The sequence below is a fragment of the Suricata suricatta genome, chromosome 7 (assembly GCF_006229205.1).
Source record: "Suricata suricatta isolate VVHF042 chromosome 7, meerkat_22Aug2017_6uvM2_HiC, whole genome shotgun sequence".
Classification (NCBI taxonomy): domain Eukaryota; kingdom Metazoa; phylum Chordata; class Mammalia; order Carnivora; family Herpestidae; genus Suricata; species Suricata suricatta.
In genome coordinates, this window is record NC_043706.1 from 72,621,985 (window position 1) to 72,639,994 (window position 18,010).

The window sequence follows — 18,010 nt, forward strand, 5'->3', positions numbered from 1 at the left end:
GCTCAGTCGGTTAAGCCTCCGGCTTCGGCTCAGGTCAGATCTCACGTTCGTGGGTTCGAGCCCCGCGTCAGGCTCTGTGCTGACAGCTAGCTCAGAGCCTGGAGCCTGCTTCTGGTTCTGTGTCTCCCTCTCTCTCTGACCCTCCCCCTCTCATACTCTGTCTCTCTCTGTATCAAAAATAAATAAAACATTAAAAAAAATTTAAAAAAAAAAAAAAGAAGTGGGATCCAGAGAACTCTCTCAACAATTCAGAGGCTGGTGAGCAAACAGGTGCCTGTACCCACTGAGTCAAATGAGCTCATTCCTTTCTCCCGGACCCTGGAGTCAGAGTAAGTCTCTCCTGGTTCCAAGCTCTGCTCTCTTTGGGTTTTAAGCTTTTTGGCTTTATTCAGGATCTGTTTAAAAGCTTTATTCTTTCTACTTTTATGAAGGCTTTGTCCTATCTGGTGAGCACTCATGTTTTTCTGAACTTCTGGTATTGACTAATGGGATGTGACCTTCTGAACTCTCTCAGGACAGCCCTTCTTCTGGGATCCTGGCTGGCCTTAGGTTTAAAAACTATGATCCCCTGTATGCACACTGCTAACAAATAGACCGACCATGACGGTCATGGGGGAACTTTTGATCTCCCCAAACTTACTTTCCTCAAAACCAAATTAGAAGACCATGGCTCTAAAATTAAACAAATTGAATGGAATGCCTGTTTTAATTAGTACCTGAAGGCTTCCATACATATTGACTCTAAAATTACCTCTTTGCAAAATACCATTTCTAAATTAACTGAGGTTACAAAACAATTGAAAGAGGTCAAAAGGGCTTTTGAGTGTCTTTCCCTTCCCCGTATTCTTCATCTCCAGACACACAGCAGTCATCTTGTGCTCTGGCCACTCCTCTGGTGCCATCTTCCTACTTCCCCGCAGCATCCCAGCCCCTCCATATCCTTTCCCTTCCTCATTCTACTCTTCTCTCTGAATTTCTCTTTTTCTCAGAACCTCTCCCTGTTCTCTTCCTCTGAACCTATCAGAACCTACTCCTTTAAAGTTAAGTCCCCTAAGAGTCCAGCCGCCAAATTTCTAGTTTCTTATGTTCTCTGGACTAAAGCTAAACTACAAGCTGGAGTCAGACTTTCCCAAAGTTACTAAAGATCCTCACAGATTTGCTGAGGAATTTAACATAGTTATTCAAACTTATCAACTCAGTTTCTCAGATTTATATCAATTAGTTCACACGCCTGTTGGTGAGGGCCAGGCCTAACACTGGATGAAACTGGCCTGATAGAAAAATCCTGAAAGAGATTTAGAAAAACATATCTCTGACTTTTGGCAGGAGGCTGAACACTCACTAGACGTCTTCACAGAACAATTACAAATGCTTTTCCTAAGCTTGTTGATTGGAACATCATTCAGGGTTGCATGCAAAAATTTAGTACACCTATTGTTTATGATGGTTGCAAATGATTTCAGATTATTTTTAGTGAAAACTTCAGTCTTTCTTTAGATGTTGAGTCCACTCATGAGGTGCCTGGGTGGCTTAGTCAGTTAAGCATCCAACTGCAGCTCAAGTCATGATCTCATGGTTCATGGGTTCAAGCCTGCATCGGGCTCTGTGCTGACAGCTGAGAGCCTGGAGCCTGCTTCAGTTTCTGTGTCTCCCTCTCCCTCTCTCTGCCCCTCCCTGCTCACTCACTCTCGCTCTCTCTTGCTTGCTCACTCTCTCTAAAATAAACATTAAAGAAATGTTAAAGGTTGAGTCCACTCAGATAGCCTTTAATTCTGTTCATTAACCAGCTAAATTGGATCTTTCCCCTCTAGTTAAAATGACTACAGAATGGAATGGGAAACTACATCTGCCCTGGATTTGGTTAACTTAGCAGTTCACCCACCCTAGATGATTCGTCTAAGAGACCACTGAAATCTTAATCTTCATCTCCAACAAATGTAGGCTGTTGAACAAAACCAAAACCCTCCTGATGTCTGCCGTTATTTACCAAAACCAGGACACTGGAAAAAAGACTGCTACAAACTCAAGTGCCCCGGACGTCATCAGCCCTCCAACCACTCTTTCCAACGTTCTCCTAATCCCCAAACACTGGGCCCTGAAGAACGAAAGTTGAGGCCTCTCTCTCAACTGGCTTAGAGAAACAACCCTCCAGACTGGGCATGAACTTCTATCTGTGCTCATGGCCACTGAAGCTACACTCTGGTGCTCAACCCACCACAGTAAGGCAGCCCCTGCCTCAGAGCAGCAAAACCATTCAAACAGTGAGGTTCCTACCTCTAAATCTAATCCCTTTGGTGTAGGTCCTTTAAGAGATACCCACCCTTTCCTCCTTAATTCTCTCACCCAATTCACTTACTGGGCTGAGATATCTTCAAAAATATCTTGCTGGAATTCCCTTTCTCCAAAAAGGGGTAAGCAATTCTAGAATTTGATAGGAGCAACCAAGATTGCCAAGTGGGTGAATCAAGTGACCCTTCAACGTCCTTGACTTGCTTCACCTCTGACAGCACTCGAACTAATTCTAAGGGCATTACCCATTTGTCCCAGTTGGATCAGCTTCCACCCTACTTATGGGCAAAATCCTCAAAGAACTTCCTCCTAACATTCAAATAGACCCCACCAAAGATCTCCCCCAAATCAATCAATACCCTATAAAGAAAGAAGCCCTTCAAGGCATCAAGCCCAAAATAGAAGCTCAGAAGGCCCAGGGACTCATTATCACCTGCACTAGGTCTTATAACGCCCCTATTTTACTGGTAAGAAAACCCAGTGGCTGAGAATGGAGGTTTGTCCAGGAGCTCCCAGCAATAAATGTTACCCCCAGCACCCTCCTGTTCCTAACCCAATATGCTACTAACAACTAGTCCTACTGAAAGCAAATTCTTCACTGTAACTGATCTCTGTGGTGCATTCCTTAGTATTCCAGTTGATAAACTAATACCTTTCTGCCTTAACTTGGAAAAGAAGAAAATACATTTGGATAGTAATGCCCCAGGGTTTTATAGAAAGTCTTACTTCTTGCAAACCTTAAAAGCTGACTTGGATGATATAGTTTCCTGGAGAACCTACCTTGTTATACAATATGTAGATGAGTTGCTTCTCTGCTCCCTTTCCCAAGCCTCTTCACAGGAGAATAGAACGTAGCTGTTAAAACCTTTAGCCTCAAAGGGACATAGTTTCCAAGAAAAACTGCAGTTTGCTCACACTCACGTTTTATATTTAAGGTACCTGTTCTTGGAACAAGGGTTCATTTAGATCGAGATAGGCTTTGTGGTATCCTGAAACCTAAAGCTAAGGGCCAATTAAGTAGTTTTCTCCAGCTAGGTGACTACTGTCAAAAACTGGAGTCCAAACTTCTCCCATGTCCCAACCCTTGTATGTCTTACTTAAAAACAACAAACCTGACCCTATTATTTGGTTAAGATCAGAATGATATAGGCTTTCGGGCCTTAAAGAAAATCTTAATAAAGCCTTCTGTCCTTGGACATCCTAATTATCAGCTCCTCCTTTTCCTTTTTGCATTTGAGAAGGGAATGCCCTTGAAGTTGAAGTACTCACCCAAAATTAAGGAAGCTGTCATCGACCCTTGGGAGATGAGAGCCAACGACTGGACACTGAGGCACGAGGAGAACCCCCTTGCCTCAGAGCCATCCCTGCCACTGCCCTTCTGGATAAGGCCACTGAAGAAATAATCACGGGAACCCCTTTAACCATCCCCGTGCCCCATGCAGAAGCCCCTCTGAATTCTCACCCCACTCAACACCTTTTGGCCAGCCATCTCATCTATGAAATCCTCCTCGCTGCTCCTCAAAAACTCTTCCCTACTGTAATAACCTTGACCCTGCTATTCTATCCTCTTTACCCCTCTGATAAAAACCCTCACCACCATTTGATGCTGACAGATCACCTTTTGACTGCCCGTGACAATTTATAGATACCTCTAACCAATGCAGATTTTTCACGGTTTACTGATGGGTCTTAAGGAACAAAAATGGTATTGTCCTGGCTATGCAATTCCAACACCTTTTGAAATCATCAAGGCAGCACCTTTACCTTTGGCTTCTTCTACCCAACAGGCTGAATTATATGCTCTTACTCAGACTTGTACCTTAACCAAGGGTAGACTATCTAAATTGACAGTATGTCCTTCGGGCAGCCCATGACTTTGGGATATTATGGAAACAGCAAAGCTTCCTAACTTCTAATGGGAATAAAATTAAAAATGGTTCTTAGGTCCTGAATTTACTAGATATCAAACTTTTGCCAACTGCACTGGCTACTATTAAAGCCCCTGTGCATTCCAGACTCGACTCTCTGGAGGCCAAAGGAAACTACCTTGCTGATGTTTCCATTAAAGACGCTGCTCTTAAAGGAACCAATAACCAATCCTGTGTCATGGTCCTAGGGATGTTGCCTCAAATGATAATCTGGAAAAACTGACAAGATATATCTAATAATTGGCCCCAGAGAAACACAATATTGGAAATCTAATCATTGTTGGTTTGATAAAAAGAGTGAACCCTAGCTTGAGCCAAATAATAACCAACTCCTGCCAGAGACTCTAAAATCTCATTATTAACCACTGTACAAGCATCAATTATTGCTCTCCCTTTGACAGGCTTTATGAATCCAATATGGTACAGGATTATTAACAAGCCCACAAAAGTGCCCACTTTGCTTGTCCTACCTGTCTGAAACACAACTCTGGCACATCCACATCGCCAACTGGCATTACCACTGAACAGACCACTCGAAGTTCAGCTCCCCCTGTCTTGTGATATATAAACGTTTTGGTCATGGTTTGTTTTCTCACTGTAGCTAAAATCCTATTAGAAGAGATTATTCCTACCTAGGGAGGCCTTCTCAGACTTCATAGTGAGCAAGGAACTTACTGCACTGGTCAAGTTTGTCAATAGGTCTATGCTGTTTGGCCAGTTCTAGAGCCCTATACTATCGCTGTGCTCCCGACCTTCAATCCTCAGGGCTAGCGCAATGCACTAACAGCATCATTGAGACTCAATTGGCAAAACTTGTGGAGACCTTTCAACTAACTTGACCAAAAGCACTGCAGTTGGGTCTTTCTAAATCTGAGATCCATCCCCTTTGTAACTCATTAACTCTCACCCTTTAAGACAGTCACAGGGCACCTGATGCACCTGGCTCCTGCCTTGCCTGATCCACAGCTGATAAAAGGAGATGCACTTCAATATTGTAAAGGCCTAATTCCTTCTGTTGAGAATAATCATCCTTTAGTAAAACTATCCTGATGGCGTACTCACAGGAGACAAAGCCTTAAGCACAACAAATCGCAACCCAGAGATTTTGTCTACGACAAGACACCTCAAAAAGTTCTCTCTTCAGCCTCACTGAAGGGGCCCTACCAGGTACTGTTAACCAATCCTGTGCCACCAAACTTCAAGAAATAGACTCCTGATTCACATGTCACATCTAAAGAAAGCACTAAATCCAGGCTGGACCTACATGCCAATTGGTGACCTGCAAGTAAAGTTTCCAGGAATTAAAGCAGACATCTGACAAAGACAGCTTTCCCGAGATGACTGAAGCAGGCTTGCCTACCTTTTCTCACTGTTATTTCTTTTTCCTCTTGCATGGACGGGTAATGCTCTTATTCATATTTTCCTACTACTGGTTGTTGGATTTGTCACCAGAAACCTCAATCTGTCCACAGGAACAGGGACACCTTAGTTCACCCTACAAGTAATTTCACCAGAATCCTTATTGCCACTCATGCCTAAACTGTTCCCCAGGTCCCTTTTATTGGTTAGAATATTAAATCCACACCTACTTGTTCCCTGCCTCAATTTAATCCAACCCTGGGTAGGGGAAACAAAATCTCTTGAATACATATATAAAACACATTGTGGAAGAGCCAACATAAGTTGGACCATTTGTAAGCTGGCTGTCATACCCACATATTTAAGAAGACTTTCAGTGTGTGGTAACATTGAATCTTGGTTGAATAATGCTAATGCCTCTATACTCACAAATGGGTCCACAAATGCAATTCTTTTTTTTTTTTAAGTGTTTTATTTACTTTTTAGAGACAGAGAGAGCATGAGCAGGGGAGGGTCAGAGACAGAGGGAGATACAGAATCTGAAGCAGGCTCCAGGCTCTGAGCTAGCCATCAGCACAGAGCCCAACACGGGGCTCGAACCCACAAACAGTGAAATCATGACCTGAGCTGAAGCCGGACACTTAAACAACTGAGCCACCCCCAGGCCCCCGACAAATGCTAATTCTTATGAGGGAGCCCCAGGTGCAGCTCCTGGCTACTCTTCTACATGCGAAGGTTTTGGTAATGGCCCTGATGCTTGAGCAATTCATTGCCTTGACAGCTGGAGGATAAAACAACAATGTGCTCTTGCTGTATTCACTGTTCTGGTTTTGCTTCATAACAAACTGGCAGCTTCCCACTGTCCACCTAACTAAACCTTCTTGGCTACCTTAAATGAGAACTTCCAAGAGGCATGCACAACTCCAGGCTTGCCTCCATAGAGAGAGCCTTTCTTCCTCCCTTCAGCAGAGTAAGTACTTACAGACACAATTAGAAATCTCTCCCTAAAATTAGGAGAGCTGGTAAGTTCTATAGCCAAAGCAGAAGCAGCCCAACAATGATCATTCGACTCACTAGCTACAGTAGTTTTAGACAATCGCATAGCTCTGCATTACCTACCTGCTGAGTAAGGATGTGCCTGTGTGACACACACCACCTCCTGCACATGGATAAACTCCTCTGGAAAAGTAGAAACCCAACTGCACAAAACTAGGGAATAAGCACATTAACTACAACAAATTTAACATGATTCTCAAAGATCTTTTGTTGAGCTAGCTAACTTCAGGCCAAGGTTCAGAACCATCATACAATTTGTCATGTTTTTAGTTATGTTTTGTATAATAATTTTTAAGTTTTGCACCTGTTGCTCATCAAACTTGTGTAGAAACCATGTACCCAATAAGGTGATGCTAGCTCAGCATTTCAAGATGATCTCCAACTTGTATGACCTCAACAAGATAAAGACTTTGGTTGGGAAATGCTTGGGAGTTTTCCTTCATAAGCTTATTACTCAAATATGGTCTTAAATGGGTTCCAACTGCCATATACTTTCTCTCTGACATGGGACATGACAACCAGGAAAGGTCATTCCTGGCACAGAGAGGCAGAGATGACCTATTTCTTGGTTAGTGATGCTACTGAGGAAAGATCTGGATCAAAAGGAAACTACATTTTTAAGTCAGGAGGCCAGAAGGGGGACTCTCATGTCCTATCAACTCTTCAATTTCAGAACCCAACAGGAAGAAATATACCTTGCACTTTCCAACAGGGGGAAACATGAATTTCTCCAGGCCTAGCAATTACCTCAGAAAATACCGAGAGGACCTCTTTACTCCAATGGACTTTCATTCAAAGCAGCCCCTCCCAACTTTTCTCCTCCTTTTCTCCATAAATAGTTCCTCTCCTTTGATCTCAGGACTTGCCTATAGTTTTTCCATAGCCTGCAGGGTCTGAAATGCAGTTTCTCTGCCATTAAAAAATAAACCCATTTTGCTGGTAAAATAACTTGGCTGTTTTATTTAAAAGGTTGTCAAACTGACTATATAGTAGAGGAGAAAGAACTGAAGGATGAATTTCTTGTGACACATATTTATAATACAGCTTTTAAAATGATAAACTTACCTCTTTCATGAACTGCTCAAACTCTTCATCCAGCTCTTCTTTGGAACAGTGAGCCATAATCAAGAATTTTCACTTCCCAAAGTAAACATTCCAAAGTATTTACAACACTGGAAACACTAAATAACAAGAGATAAATATCCATTGAGGAAATTCACACCACATCCTAAGAACAACTAGACTTAATCCTCAGACATTTCTCTTACGATTTAGCATATATGCAGTTAATGACCAATAACCTGGACAAGAGATTCCAAATTCATGAATAAAACTGCTTTGGAAAAGCAGCTTTCACAGTTTGCTTTGTATTCAGGGTCCAGAATTAACATTTTCATTGTTAATATCCAATTGTTAAAGGATGGCCACAATATTTCTTAACTCTATGGTGTGTGTGTGTGTGTTATATAATAATCCTGAAACAAAGCAGGTCCTCTCAAGGAGTCTTTCAAAAATTTAGTGTAAATGAGCAAATTCAAAAGACTGTTTCTTTTTGCAAAGTACAGGACAGTAAGTGCTGCCTTGTCATTCAGCTAGTTATCAGTCCAGGTTAATAGTTTTGCAAGATAGACTGTTTCCAGCTACTGACACAATGCAATTCATTAAGATTCAAATCCACCTAAAATAAAGTTACTGAAGTACAAATCAGAACGGATTCTGTTTCTTTTGGAGCGAGGCAAAGCCAACAAAACTATGCAATAGTGACTTGTACCGCAAAGCTCTCCCCGGCCCCCTAACGAACCCAACCAACTTTCAGATCTGTCCCAGTTTCGGGACTGTATCTCCTTGAGGTTGCTCAAACTGCAGCTTCATCTTCCAGAAGCGGTGGAAGGGGGGCTCTGTGCGTGAACACCCTGGACAAAATTTTGCCCAGTCTGCAGAATAACACCTCCCTGCCTCATTAGCATTTCTGATCAGCTGAGGATGTGAGCAATTGAGGTCTTCACCCTAAGATCTCGGTCGGAGGAGGGCCCCATCGAAACGGCTCAGATCGGCGGGGCCCTGCTCCAGGAAGCGTGGGTTCCAGAGTGGCGAGAAGACAAAGACGCACTTGAAGTAGAGTGTGGGCGGTGGAGGGTTGTGACCCGGGAAACTAAAGCGCTGAAGAGAGGGTCTGAGGGCAGTCTCAGTCAGTGTCAACCGAGTGGGAAACAAATGTCTATGCGTCACCTACCTCTGTCTCTGAATTCCCCGCTTTCCCGAAAGGTCTACGGGGGTGGGCGGCCCAACAGTTACCAGGGTAACACACTTCAGCCGCGGGGCTCTGGAGTCACATGACCCGAGCTGGTCACGTGCCTTGTGGGCCCCACGGAATACTGGTATCTTTTTCTCTCTACAAGCGAAAGTAGGAATTGCTGCGGCTTAGAGTAATCTGGAGGGTAAGAGGCGTTGCTGCCGCACCAACAGAGACTCCACAGCTTTGCTGCGCTCCTTGGAAAAGTGGATTGCACGAGTGGGAAAGAGAGCCGGAACACAGGCATGCTGGGTGTTGTAGGCCCAGCCCGCAGCTTCCTGGGAAATGTAGTTTAGCTCACCTAGTCCTTGTATTTCCGCAAGTCTCCGCTCTTCTCTTCCAAACCTTCACGCCCTTGTGGTTTCCTCTCTACTTTCCTAGCGGAAGTTTTGAAAAAATAATAAATTTTTGGATTCTTCCACGTGCAAACCAATGAGTGGGCATTTTAAGAGAAACTCAGGTGAGAAAGGATTCTGTTATCAGGATGGGGCTTTGTTTCACCATCTAGTGGGCAAGAAATTGAAAATACACACGAACGCACGCACGCACACGCGCATGCTACTGGTCTTAGAGCATCTCTGTGGTTCCCTCTGCCCCTCCCTTACTCCCAATCCATAGTGACATCTTACAGTTACTTTCTTGGGTTTTAAATTTTTTTTCCTAGTTCTTGCTCTAAAACACACACACGTACATGCTCAAGTTGGAGGTTTCAGAGGACAGCATTTGGGATCGTGAAAGTAAAATCAACAACAGTTGAAAGGATTGCCACTGGCAGACATAGGTTAAGGATGTCATTATCACCAGTCTAAACTTTTCATTCAGCAAGTGTTTATTGTGATACAAATGTATACATGCCAGGACCTGTGCCCTCAGATAAAGATTTGAATAATAAGAATAGAGATTTTTTAAAGCTACTATTTATTGAACATGTAGGTTGATAGCAGTTTCACAGGCATTATTTCACTTAATCCTTATACTCTCCAAGTCAATTTAATTTAGCTTATATTTTTGTTTCTAATATGTGCTAAATTTGGTCTAATGGAGCTGATAGACAAGTGATCAGACAATTGCAATTCTGTATTACAATGGCAATGAAAGAAGTAGGGGTGTAGTTAAAAGATATTAAAGGTCCCCTCACCCTCTTGGAGGTTAGAGAAGGCTTTCTAGAGAAAATTAAGTTTAAATTGAAACCTGGACTACCAAAGGGGTAAATAGAAGGTAGGAAGGGTTGAAGAAATATGCACAAGTTCACTATGAAGTTGTCCTCATTTTATAAATGAGAAAATTGAAGCAGACAGGTTAAAAAACTAGCTCAAGGTAATAATACCTAACCAGAATTCAAGACTTGTTTTCACATCCTTTCTTATCCAGCTTCCACTCTATCAACCTTCCAGAGGCCCTTTGCAAATACTTTCAACTGCTTTGCCCCAGAGCCCTTAGGACATGCCTACCCAATGAAATACCTGTTTTGGAGCCATTGAATATAGCTCAAGAAAATCACCCAACGGGTTAGACTATAACCAGTTCTTCAAAAGAACTCAACGTTTTGGAGTATAAACATGAAGTTATTTTATTTTTAATGATCACCTTTTTTAAACAGTGCTGTATTGAATACCTCTATCCCTATCCCTTTTGTTACTGACTTATACAAGTTTTAGATTCCATAACTTTATAGTAATTTCTAGATATTAAAACTAGTCAGTATAGTTTAAAACTGAAATCTCTTAAATAATTCTCTGTATTTGGAGAGGGTTGGAATGGATAGAGGGCATGATCCACTTTTTACACAAATTGTAAAAGAAGGAAAGTTAAGCTTTTCAAGGACTATTGGGCAAGGGGTATGAAATGACACTGATGCCAGGGAACCTAAAATGCTGTGATGGTCTCCCAGTTAGAGTTGGGGGATGGGGGACCAGATAAAAATTATAGTTCTAGCCCAAGTATGTTTCACAGTGGGTCTATGGACGTCCCTGTGATTGTATCCCCAGGCCCCAAATGAATAATTGGGATATATAAAATCTCCAACTATACTTTAGAACTGGAAGAACCTTTGTGTTGGTTCCCTGACCTGTAGAGCCATTGTAGTAGCAAGAACCAAGTGGAAGCCCCTGAAAATGCCCCACCCCTCATCCACATGAGCAAATCCAAAACAATACTACTTCCTGGGAGGAATGGCAGGGATTAGCACCACACTTAAAGATTTAAAGGTTACAGGGGTAGTAAACCCTGCATAAACCTCTTCAATCTATTAGGCTTCTGCAGAAGAACAGATGATCTTGGATAACAACAGACTACTGTAAACTTTAGCAAGTCCCACACCAATTACAGCGGCCATGTCAGATACAGCTGCTTAACTGGAAGAGACCAACAGAGTTCATGACACTTGGTATGCCACTACTTATCTGGAAAATATGGTCTTTTAAATTCTCTTCAGAAAAAGCATGAAAGCAGTTGGCATGCACCTGGGGAGGACAACAGTTCAATTCACTGTTTCCCCCATTGGCTGAACTAACTCTTATGCATTCTATCAGAATGTAATCTGTATAGGAAATTTGTCTTGACGTTTCACAGAATATCATTATGGTTTACTATATTATGGTTTACAGATGGCATCATACTGATTGTAGTTGGTGAGCAGGAAGTGAAACTATTCTAGGTTATCTTACTTAGGCATATTCAAACCAGAGGGTAGAAGCTAAACCTCACAAAACTTTATGGTTCTGCCACATTGGTGAAGTTTTAGCGGACCTACTGTTTGGGTTATGATATGCTGGGACCATAAGGTAAAGAATAAACCAGCACATATCAGAACCTACCACTAGGAAAGCGGCAGTGTGCTAGGTAGGCTTATTTATATTTTAGAGACAGCATATATTGTACTGGAGAATACTGCACCAACCCATTTATTTGACTTGAATATTACCCAGAGCAATATGCTCTGTTATATGTGTAAGCAGTTGTACAAGCTTGTTGGAATCTTGGGCCCAGCAGATCTGATGATGGCTAGAAATACCTGTGCCAATGCATGAAAGAGAAAAATATTCTGGCCTTGTTCACATGTAGGTCAGGGTGGCATATTGATGGCAGCCATACATAGACTTATCACACTACTGCCACACTCAGGTAGCCCTAAAAGCACATGGTGAAGGGAAATCCTCCCAGTAGGAAGAGCCCAAGCAGAACACTTCATCAGTTACTTTATGTGGAGGTGGATGTGGCTTGAGGTATGGATATACAGAGACTACTGGATAGTGACAAATGACTTGGACATTTTGTCAGAGGCCTTGAGAAAGCAAGATCAATAAAACAGAGACAAGAAAATCTGGATAAAGAGGCTTGCAGATAGATTTATGGGAGGAGTGGGCGCACAGCATGCACATCATTGTATCTCATGTTAATGCCTACCAGAAAGCATTCTCTAGAATAGAGAAGGCAACAACCAAATAAGTTAATTTGCCCTGTGGATATGAGCTATGCTTCCTCTTAATCTTTAGAGACTTCACTTTTTGGACAATTGGTCCATGAACAAACATTACACCATGTCTGGAAAGAAGGCTGTGTATGGGAACAACAGAATGGGCTCCCACTACTAATACTCATCTAGCTACTACTGTTTTTCTGAATGCCCAGCTTGCCAGCAATAGAGACTGAAATTGGTTCCTTAATATGATTTCAACCCTCAAGGAGAACAGCCAGCCATTTAATAACAGATTAACTTTATTAAATCCCTTCCACCCTGGAGACAGCAACAATTCATCTCTACTGGAATTTAAAACTACTATGGTCATGAATTTGCATTCTCCGTGTGCAAGGACTTCACCAGTGCCACCAACTCAGGGCTCACAGAATGCTTTATTCATTGGTATGGCATTCCCTGCAACGTTGCTTTTGTTCAAGGGATTAATTTTTGACAAACGTGGTGAAACAATGGATGCATGACCACAGGAGCCCCCTGGGATTCCCATATATCTCATCACTCAGAAGATGACCTAATGCAATGGTGGAATGGCCTGCTGAAGGCTCAGCTAAAGTTCCAGGCTAGAGAAAGGATGAGATATATGTGCTGTATCAATGGCTGATGTGGTGCCATGTCCCTTCAGGAAGCAAGGGATGGACGTACAATTTGTCCCTTTCCCCACTACTCCTAGCGACCCATTTTCAAAGTTTACTTCTTCTGTCTCTGAAACTTTAGGCCCTTCTGGATTACAGGTTCTGGCTTTGAAAAAGGAGAACACTTTCACCAGAGGACAAAGTAAAAGAGCTTCACAGAACTGGACTATTACTTGGCCATTTGGGGCTCCTCATTCCAGTGACTGAACTCCTCATTCCTGGATCACCAAACCAAAGGGAATTAATATGTCAATATAGTTACAGGATTAATCTTCCCTTATTAACATAAGGAGCCTGGGCCACTGCTATATAATGGAGGCAGGGAGAAATATCCAAGACTTGATTGATGCATCTCCTGGTATTTTTGTGATAGGTAATAATGGTGAATGGACAGTTGCTGATAAGGCCAAAGTAAACCAAACCTAATATAAGAATGTCTGGGTCGCTCTACTGGGCAAACAACTCTGGATCAGCAGGTTTCTGGCCAAAGGTGAGAGAAATTTAAAATCAGCAGTGGAGACGAGAGATGATGATTATCAACAAGGCTTTGGAACCAGCTGTGATGGTAGGGACTATAGCTAGTTTCTGAGACTCACTTGCAGAAATTGTAGCTCGCTAACATCTTGAAAGAGACTTGGTGACAGATTGGAGTTAATGGTGAGAAAGGGTGAGTCTGAGTAGTGCAAAGGTTTTACTGCATCAGTTATCACTTTGTGCATCACTTAAAATCCTCGCAGCCCTACATTTTACAAAAGTCATTGTTTCTACAACCAGTTCTCATAGATTTTGGCCAGCTTCCTGCAGGTGCAACTTGAAAAAGCCTTACCTCTGGCCAACGTATGAGCCTCTTGCTTCCTTTCTTGGAACTTTTCTGACACAGAAGTGTGGACTGTCCATTGAAATGCCATACATGTGCAACCTATAAGTGTTATGCAGTAGGTAGTCAGAGTCCAAGGAGCCACATCCACCCATGGGCGATGGAAGCTCATAGAAATATATTTATCATTTTATTTCATACATTCCATTAAAGTTTCTAAGAAAGTCTGTGGAATCCAGCACAGATTGGCCATAGCCATAGTAATTTTTATAATGCATCCCTAATTCAGTTTTCTCCTTCTATCCTTGTTTCTACTCCCCTGTTCATTATTCCTCCTCCCTGGGGTCATATTTCCAGATAAATTACCTGTGGGAAAGCCTTTTTAGGAGGAACTCAGGCTAAAACATTAATCTTATTAACTAAGTTTAAATAAATTCATCTAAATAATTCAGGTCTTAATATGCAATTATGCTTCATTATCCATATGTACAGAGATTTAGGAAATGGGTTGTTTTTGTAAATTAACCTAATTGGTTGAACTTATCAAACTTTATTCAATTTGTATTTGAGAGCTAGTAGTCACAGTAGTGAGTTGCTGTATCACTGAAATGTTCATTCTGCTATATAAAGTGCACACACATAGATATTTACAGACTGTAGGCGGGCTTTTTGTGCTTTGAAGTAGCGTGAAATTGTCCAACACTTTCTATATTGTTGAATAATTGATACCATTCATTCTCAAGGTAAATAAATATGAAAAGGAAAAGGATCTTCAATAATAAGGTAAATGGATTTTGTGACATTATTTCTGTTGGTATTTGTAATGTCAGTTTACGCTTTCGCCATCAGAGGTCATGAAAGGACAATGTTGAACAGAAAATCAGAACTTTGTTGAAAATAAACTAGTTTGAAATTTGAACTGTAACATTTGTAGGTTTTTAGAGAAGAAAAATTGCAGTCTGATCATTTGGTTTTTTTAATTTAATTATGTCTTGTACTATTGTTTTATTGAGGTTTTATTTTAATTCCAGTTAAGTTTATAAAGAAAAAAAATAATTTTGAAGATTACAATTATCTGATGGGTTACAAGAACTTCAGGCTATTATTTGACTTCAGTGCTTTCAATTTTAAGAATAAAAATTTAAATGGAAAGTATTGATGAATACTTGTCTTACAAATATGTAATATTTAATTTCAACTGGATTTGGGGGAGCTATAATTGACAAAAGTATTCCATTTATTTAAAAGAGAAAACAAATAAATAAAATTAATACTTAGAAAGGTCTAGGAATACATTTTTTTAGTGAACATAACATATAATACATAAAGTGTCAGAAACTTTGTATCTGAGAAACTGATAATGCAGAATGCCTCAAATACCTTATTGACAATAAATTTATATTAAATATCTATTGTTGATATGTCTTCTTTTTTATCATTAGTAGCATGTGTTGGTTCTAAACTTTTCTTATTCTAGATAAGTGATCAGAAACAGAAAAATTCCTTTTAAGTCATGAAAACACACAAGTCATCTGTTTCCATTACCCTTTTTTGGTAATAATAAAAAAACCTCCTTATAAAATAATTACTAATATTTTTGCATTAGCAAAATGTATTATGTTTCAAAAAATTCTGTGGCACATGAAATAAGTGAGTCATAAAAAGACAAAGATTGTGTGATTCCCCATAGAAGGTATCTACAGGAGTCATTTTCATAGAGAAACAAAGTAAAATGGTGGGTCTATGGGTTATTTAATGGGGATGGAGTTTCAGTTTTGCAAGAAGAGTTCTGGAGATTGGTAGTAAAACAGTGTGAATGTACTTAACACTACTGAAGTATATACACTTAAAATGGTTAAGATGGTAAATTTTACGTTATGTATATTTTACCACAATTTTTTAAATGGAGATAAAAAACACTTTAGCACATAAGTTGACATTGGACAATCAAAATTCTTTCCACTGAAGTTGGGAATCCAATGTCACCAGCACCTGAAGTCACCTATGCTGCCTCTTAACAGCTAAGTCTGGGCAGCCAACAGAGATGCCAGTGGGCAAAAGGAACCCCTGGTTGAGAGATACTGTATTTGACTTGTACAAGAAATTCAGAATGTGACACTTTCCTTCCAAATTCCAGGTACAACAATATTAACTACACCATAGGGTTTTGAGGAATAAATGAGTTATAACATGTAAACACTTTGAATGGTGACTAGTGTATCATAACGCTCAGCACATGTTAGCTATTGTGTTATTTGTGAGGCATCACAGTGTATATATGGTAAACAATAATTTGATACTTATTATCATCACCATTATTATTGTTCTGTTTTTCCAATCTAGTGTATAAAAAGATCTTTTTTTTTTTTGTTCATCTCCTGGAGTGTTAGACACATCACAGCTATCAAAAAGCCTTTCTAAATAGTAAAAACTCATTTCTGTGACTAATACAGGAATCCTTTCTCATGGGCTATTTTTGTAGTCTTCACGAATGTCCATACAGTTGTCCCTCCCCTCACTTCTCTTTTTTTTAATGTTTGTTTGTTTGTTTGTTTACTTATTAGAGACAAAGAGAGAAGGATAGAAAGAGAGAGCATAGGAGGGCAGAGAAGAAGGGAGAGAGAATCCTAAGCAGCCTCCATGTTCAGCATGGAGTCCGCCACAAGGCTTGACGTGGAGCTTGATCTCCTGAACCTAGAGATCATGACCTGAGCTGAAACCAAGAGGTGGATGCTTACCTGACTGAGCCACCCAGGTGTTGTGTCCTCTTTTTTGAGGCAGTTGTATCTTATTGTATTTACTCTCTAATCTTCCAGTGGCTTTCAGGTTCTGGAAGGCTCCATACTGTTACATGTGCAGCCCACTCCTATGTGAAATCACTCTCTACATACAATGACCACAATGTATGGTGGTTGGGAGAGGTTGATTAGAATCTGGGGCTTCAGCAGTCTCCACAGATTTTATTATTTTAGTCCATGCTCCCTTCTTGATAATAATAACTATTCTAAATTCCTTCTTTGGGTTTTCCAAATATTACTTTTAGACTTTTTGTTGTTCACACTTGCTTGATTCATTAGTAAATTTAAGGTCCATCAATTTTAACATGAAAATAGATTCTGCTACTTGTGTAAATAGTGGGGTGTTCTGATAGTTGAGAAATATCTTCTATTTTTGTTTGTTTTTGGTTATGCAATCAATCTTAAAAGGAAAGATATAAATTAATAGTTGCTATGAAATGGGAGAGATCTTTTTTCTTAAAGTTCTTTTTTGAAGAACTCTCTTATTCAGAAAGTCAAAATGCATGTGCCATTTTCTAGTCACTATATAAATCTCATGGGTGGAAAACAAGGTTTCTTTGAAAGAAAAAGAAAATATTAAGAAACTGTTTCTACAATTCCACCAAATCTTTCACCAATGCTTCTAACAAGTTCCAAAATGAATTTCATCTCCATCCCCTCCCTTGTTTGGCCTCTGCAGCAGGTTTTAAGGAGAAATGAACTGGTTCTCATGGTGAAAGCCAAAGGAAGAAAACTTCTGAATAATTGACTACCTGCATTATTCCACATTCAATAATCAAGGACAATGAGAGTAGAGTTAGCTCTATAACACTTATTAAATGATCTACTTGACTTTGGGGAAATTGCCTAAGGAACAAAAGGACATCCCATTCAGACTTATTTCATGACTACAGCCAAGCTTTTGGTGACATTCTGATACTTCAAGTTGAAATCGAGCTCTTTTTTGCTGGTATCTTACATAGACAAGATTTTTCTTATGTTTTTAAATGTTAATTGATTGAATTTCTACTCTTTCTCTTTTTCCTTTCTCTCAGCAGATCATAACCTCCTTGAGGTTGGGTGTTGCATTATTAATTTTTGTTTTCTACCAATGTTTGGCACAGGTAGGGGTTCTATATCTAGTTGGTGAAGCTATTGGCTTTATTTCTTGGTCCCATTTTATTATCTGGTTTAAGTTATCACTTAAAGCTTTTCCAAGTCTTAATACTCCTGGACGGCTGTCACATTATGGGGCTAATGCTCTCCCCGCCCCCCCTAGACACCACCTTCTAGCCCATCCCTGAGTATTAGGTAGAGAGATTGTCCTTTGGCCTATGCATAAACAAATACAGTATTTCTAGGCAGGACTAATTACAGTTTC

General features: G+C 40.5%; 1 protein-coding gene across 2 annotated transcripts in view; it reads right to left on the reverse strand.

Annotated features, from left to right (window-relative positions):
* CEP162 (centrosomal protein 162) overlaps nucleotides 1-8,946 on the reverse strand; it is a 99,398-nt gene extending 90,452 nt beyond the window's left edge. The window contains exons 1-2 of one of the 2 annotated variants that reach the window (XM_029945007.1): nucleotides 8,866-8,946; nucleotides 7,698-7,813 (exon numbers count right to left, since the gene is read on the reverse strand). In XM_029945007.1, coding sequence (XP_029800867.1) covers nucleotides 7,698-7,754 — 57 coding nt within the window. In that variant the 5' untranslated portion in view covers nucleotides 7,755-7,813; nucleotides 8,866-8,946. Of the gene's footprint in view, nucleotides 1-7,697; nucleotides 7,814-8,638; nucleotides 8,698-8,865 lie in introns of those variants that run through there. The other variant, XM_029945008.1, reaches the window with a different exon arrangement.
* Nucleotides 8,947-18,010: the final 9,064 nt, after the last annotated feature.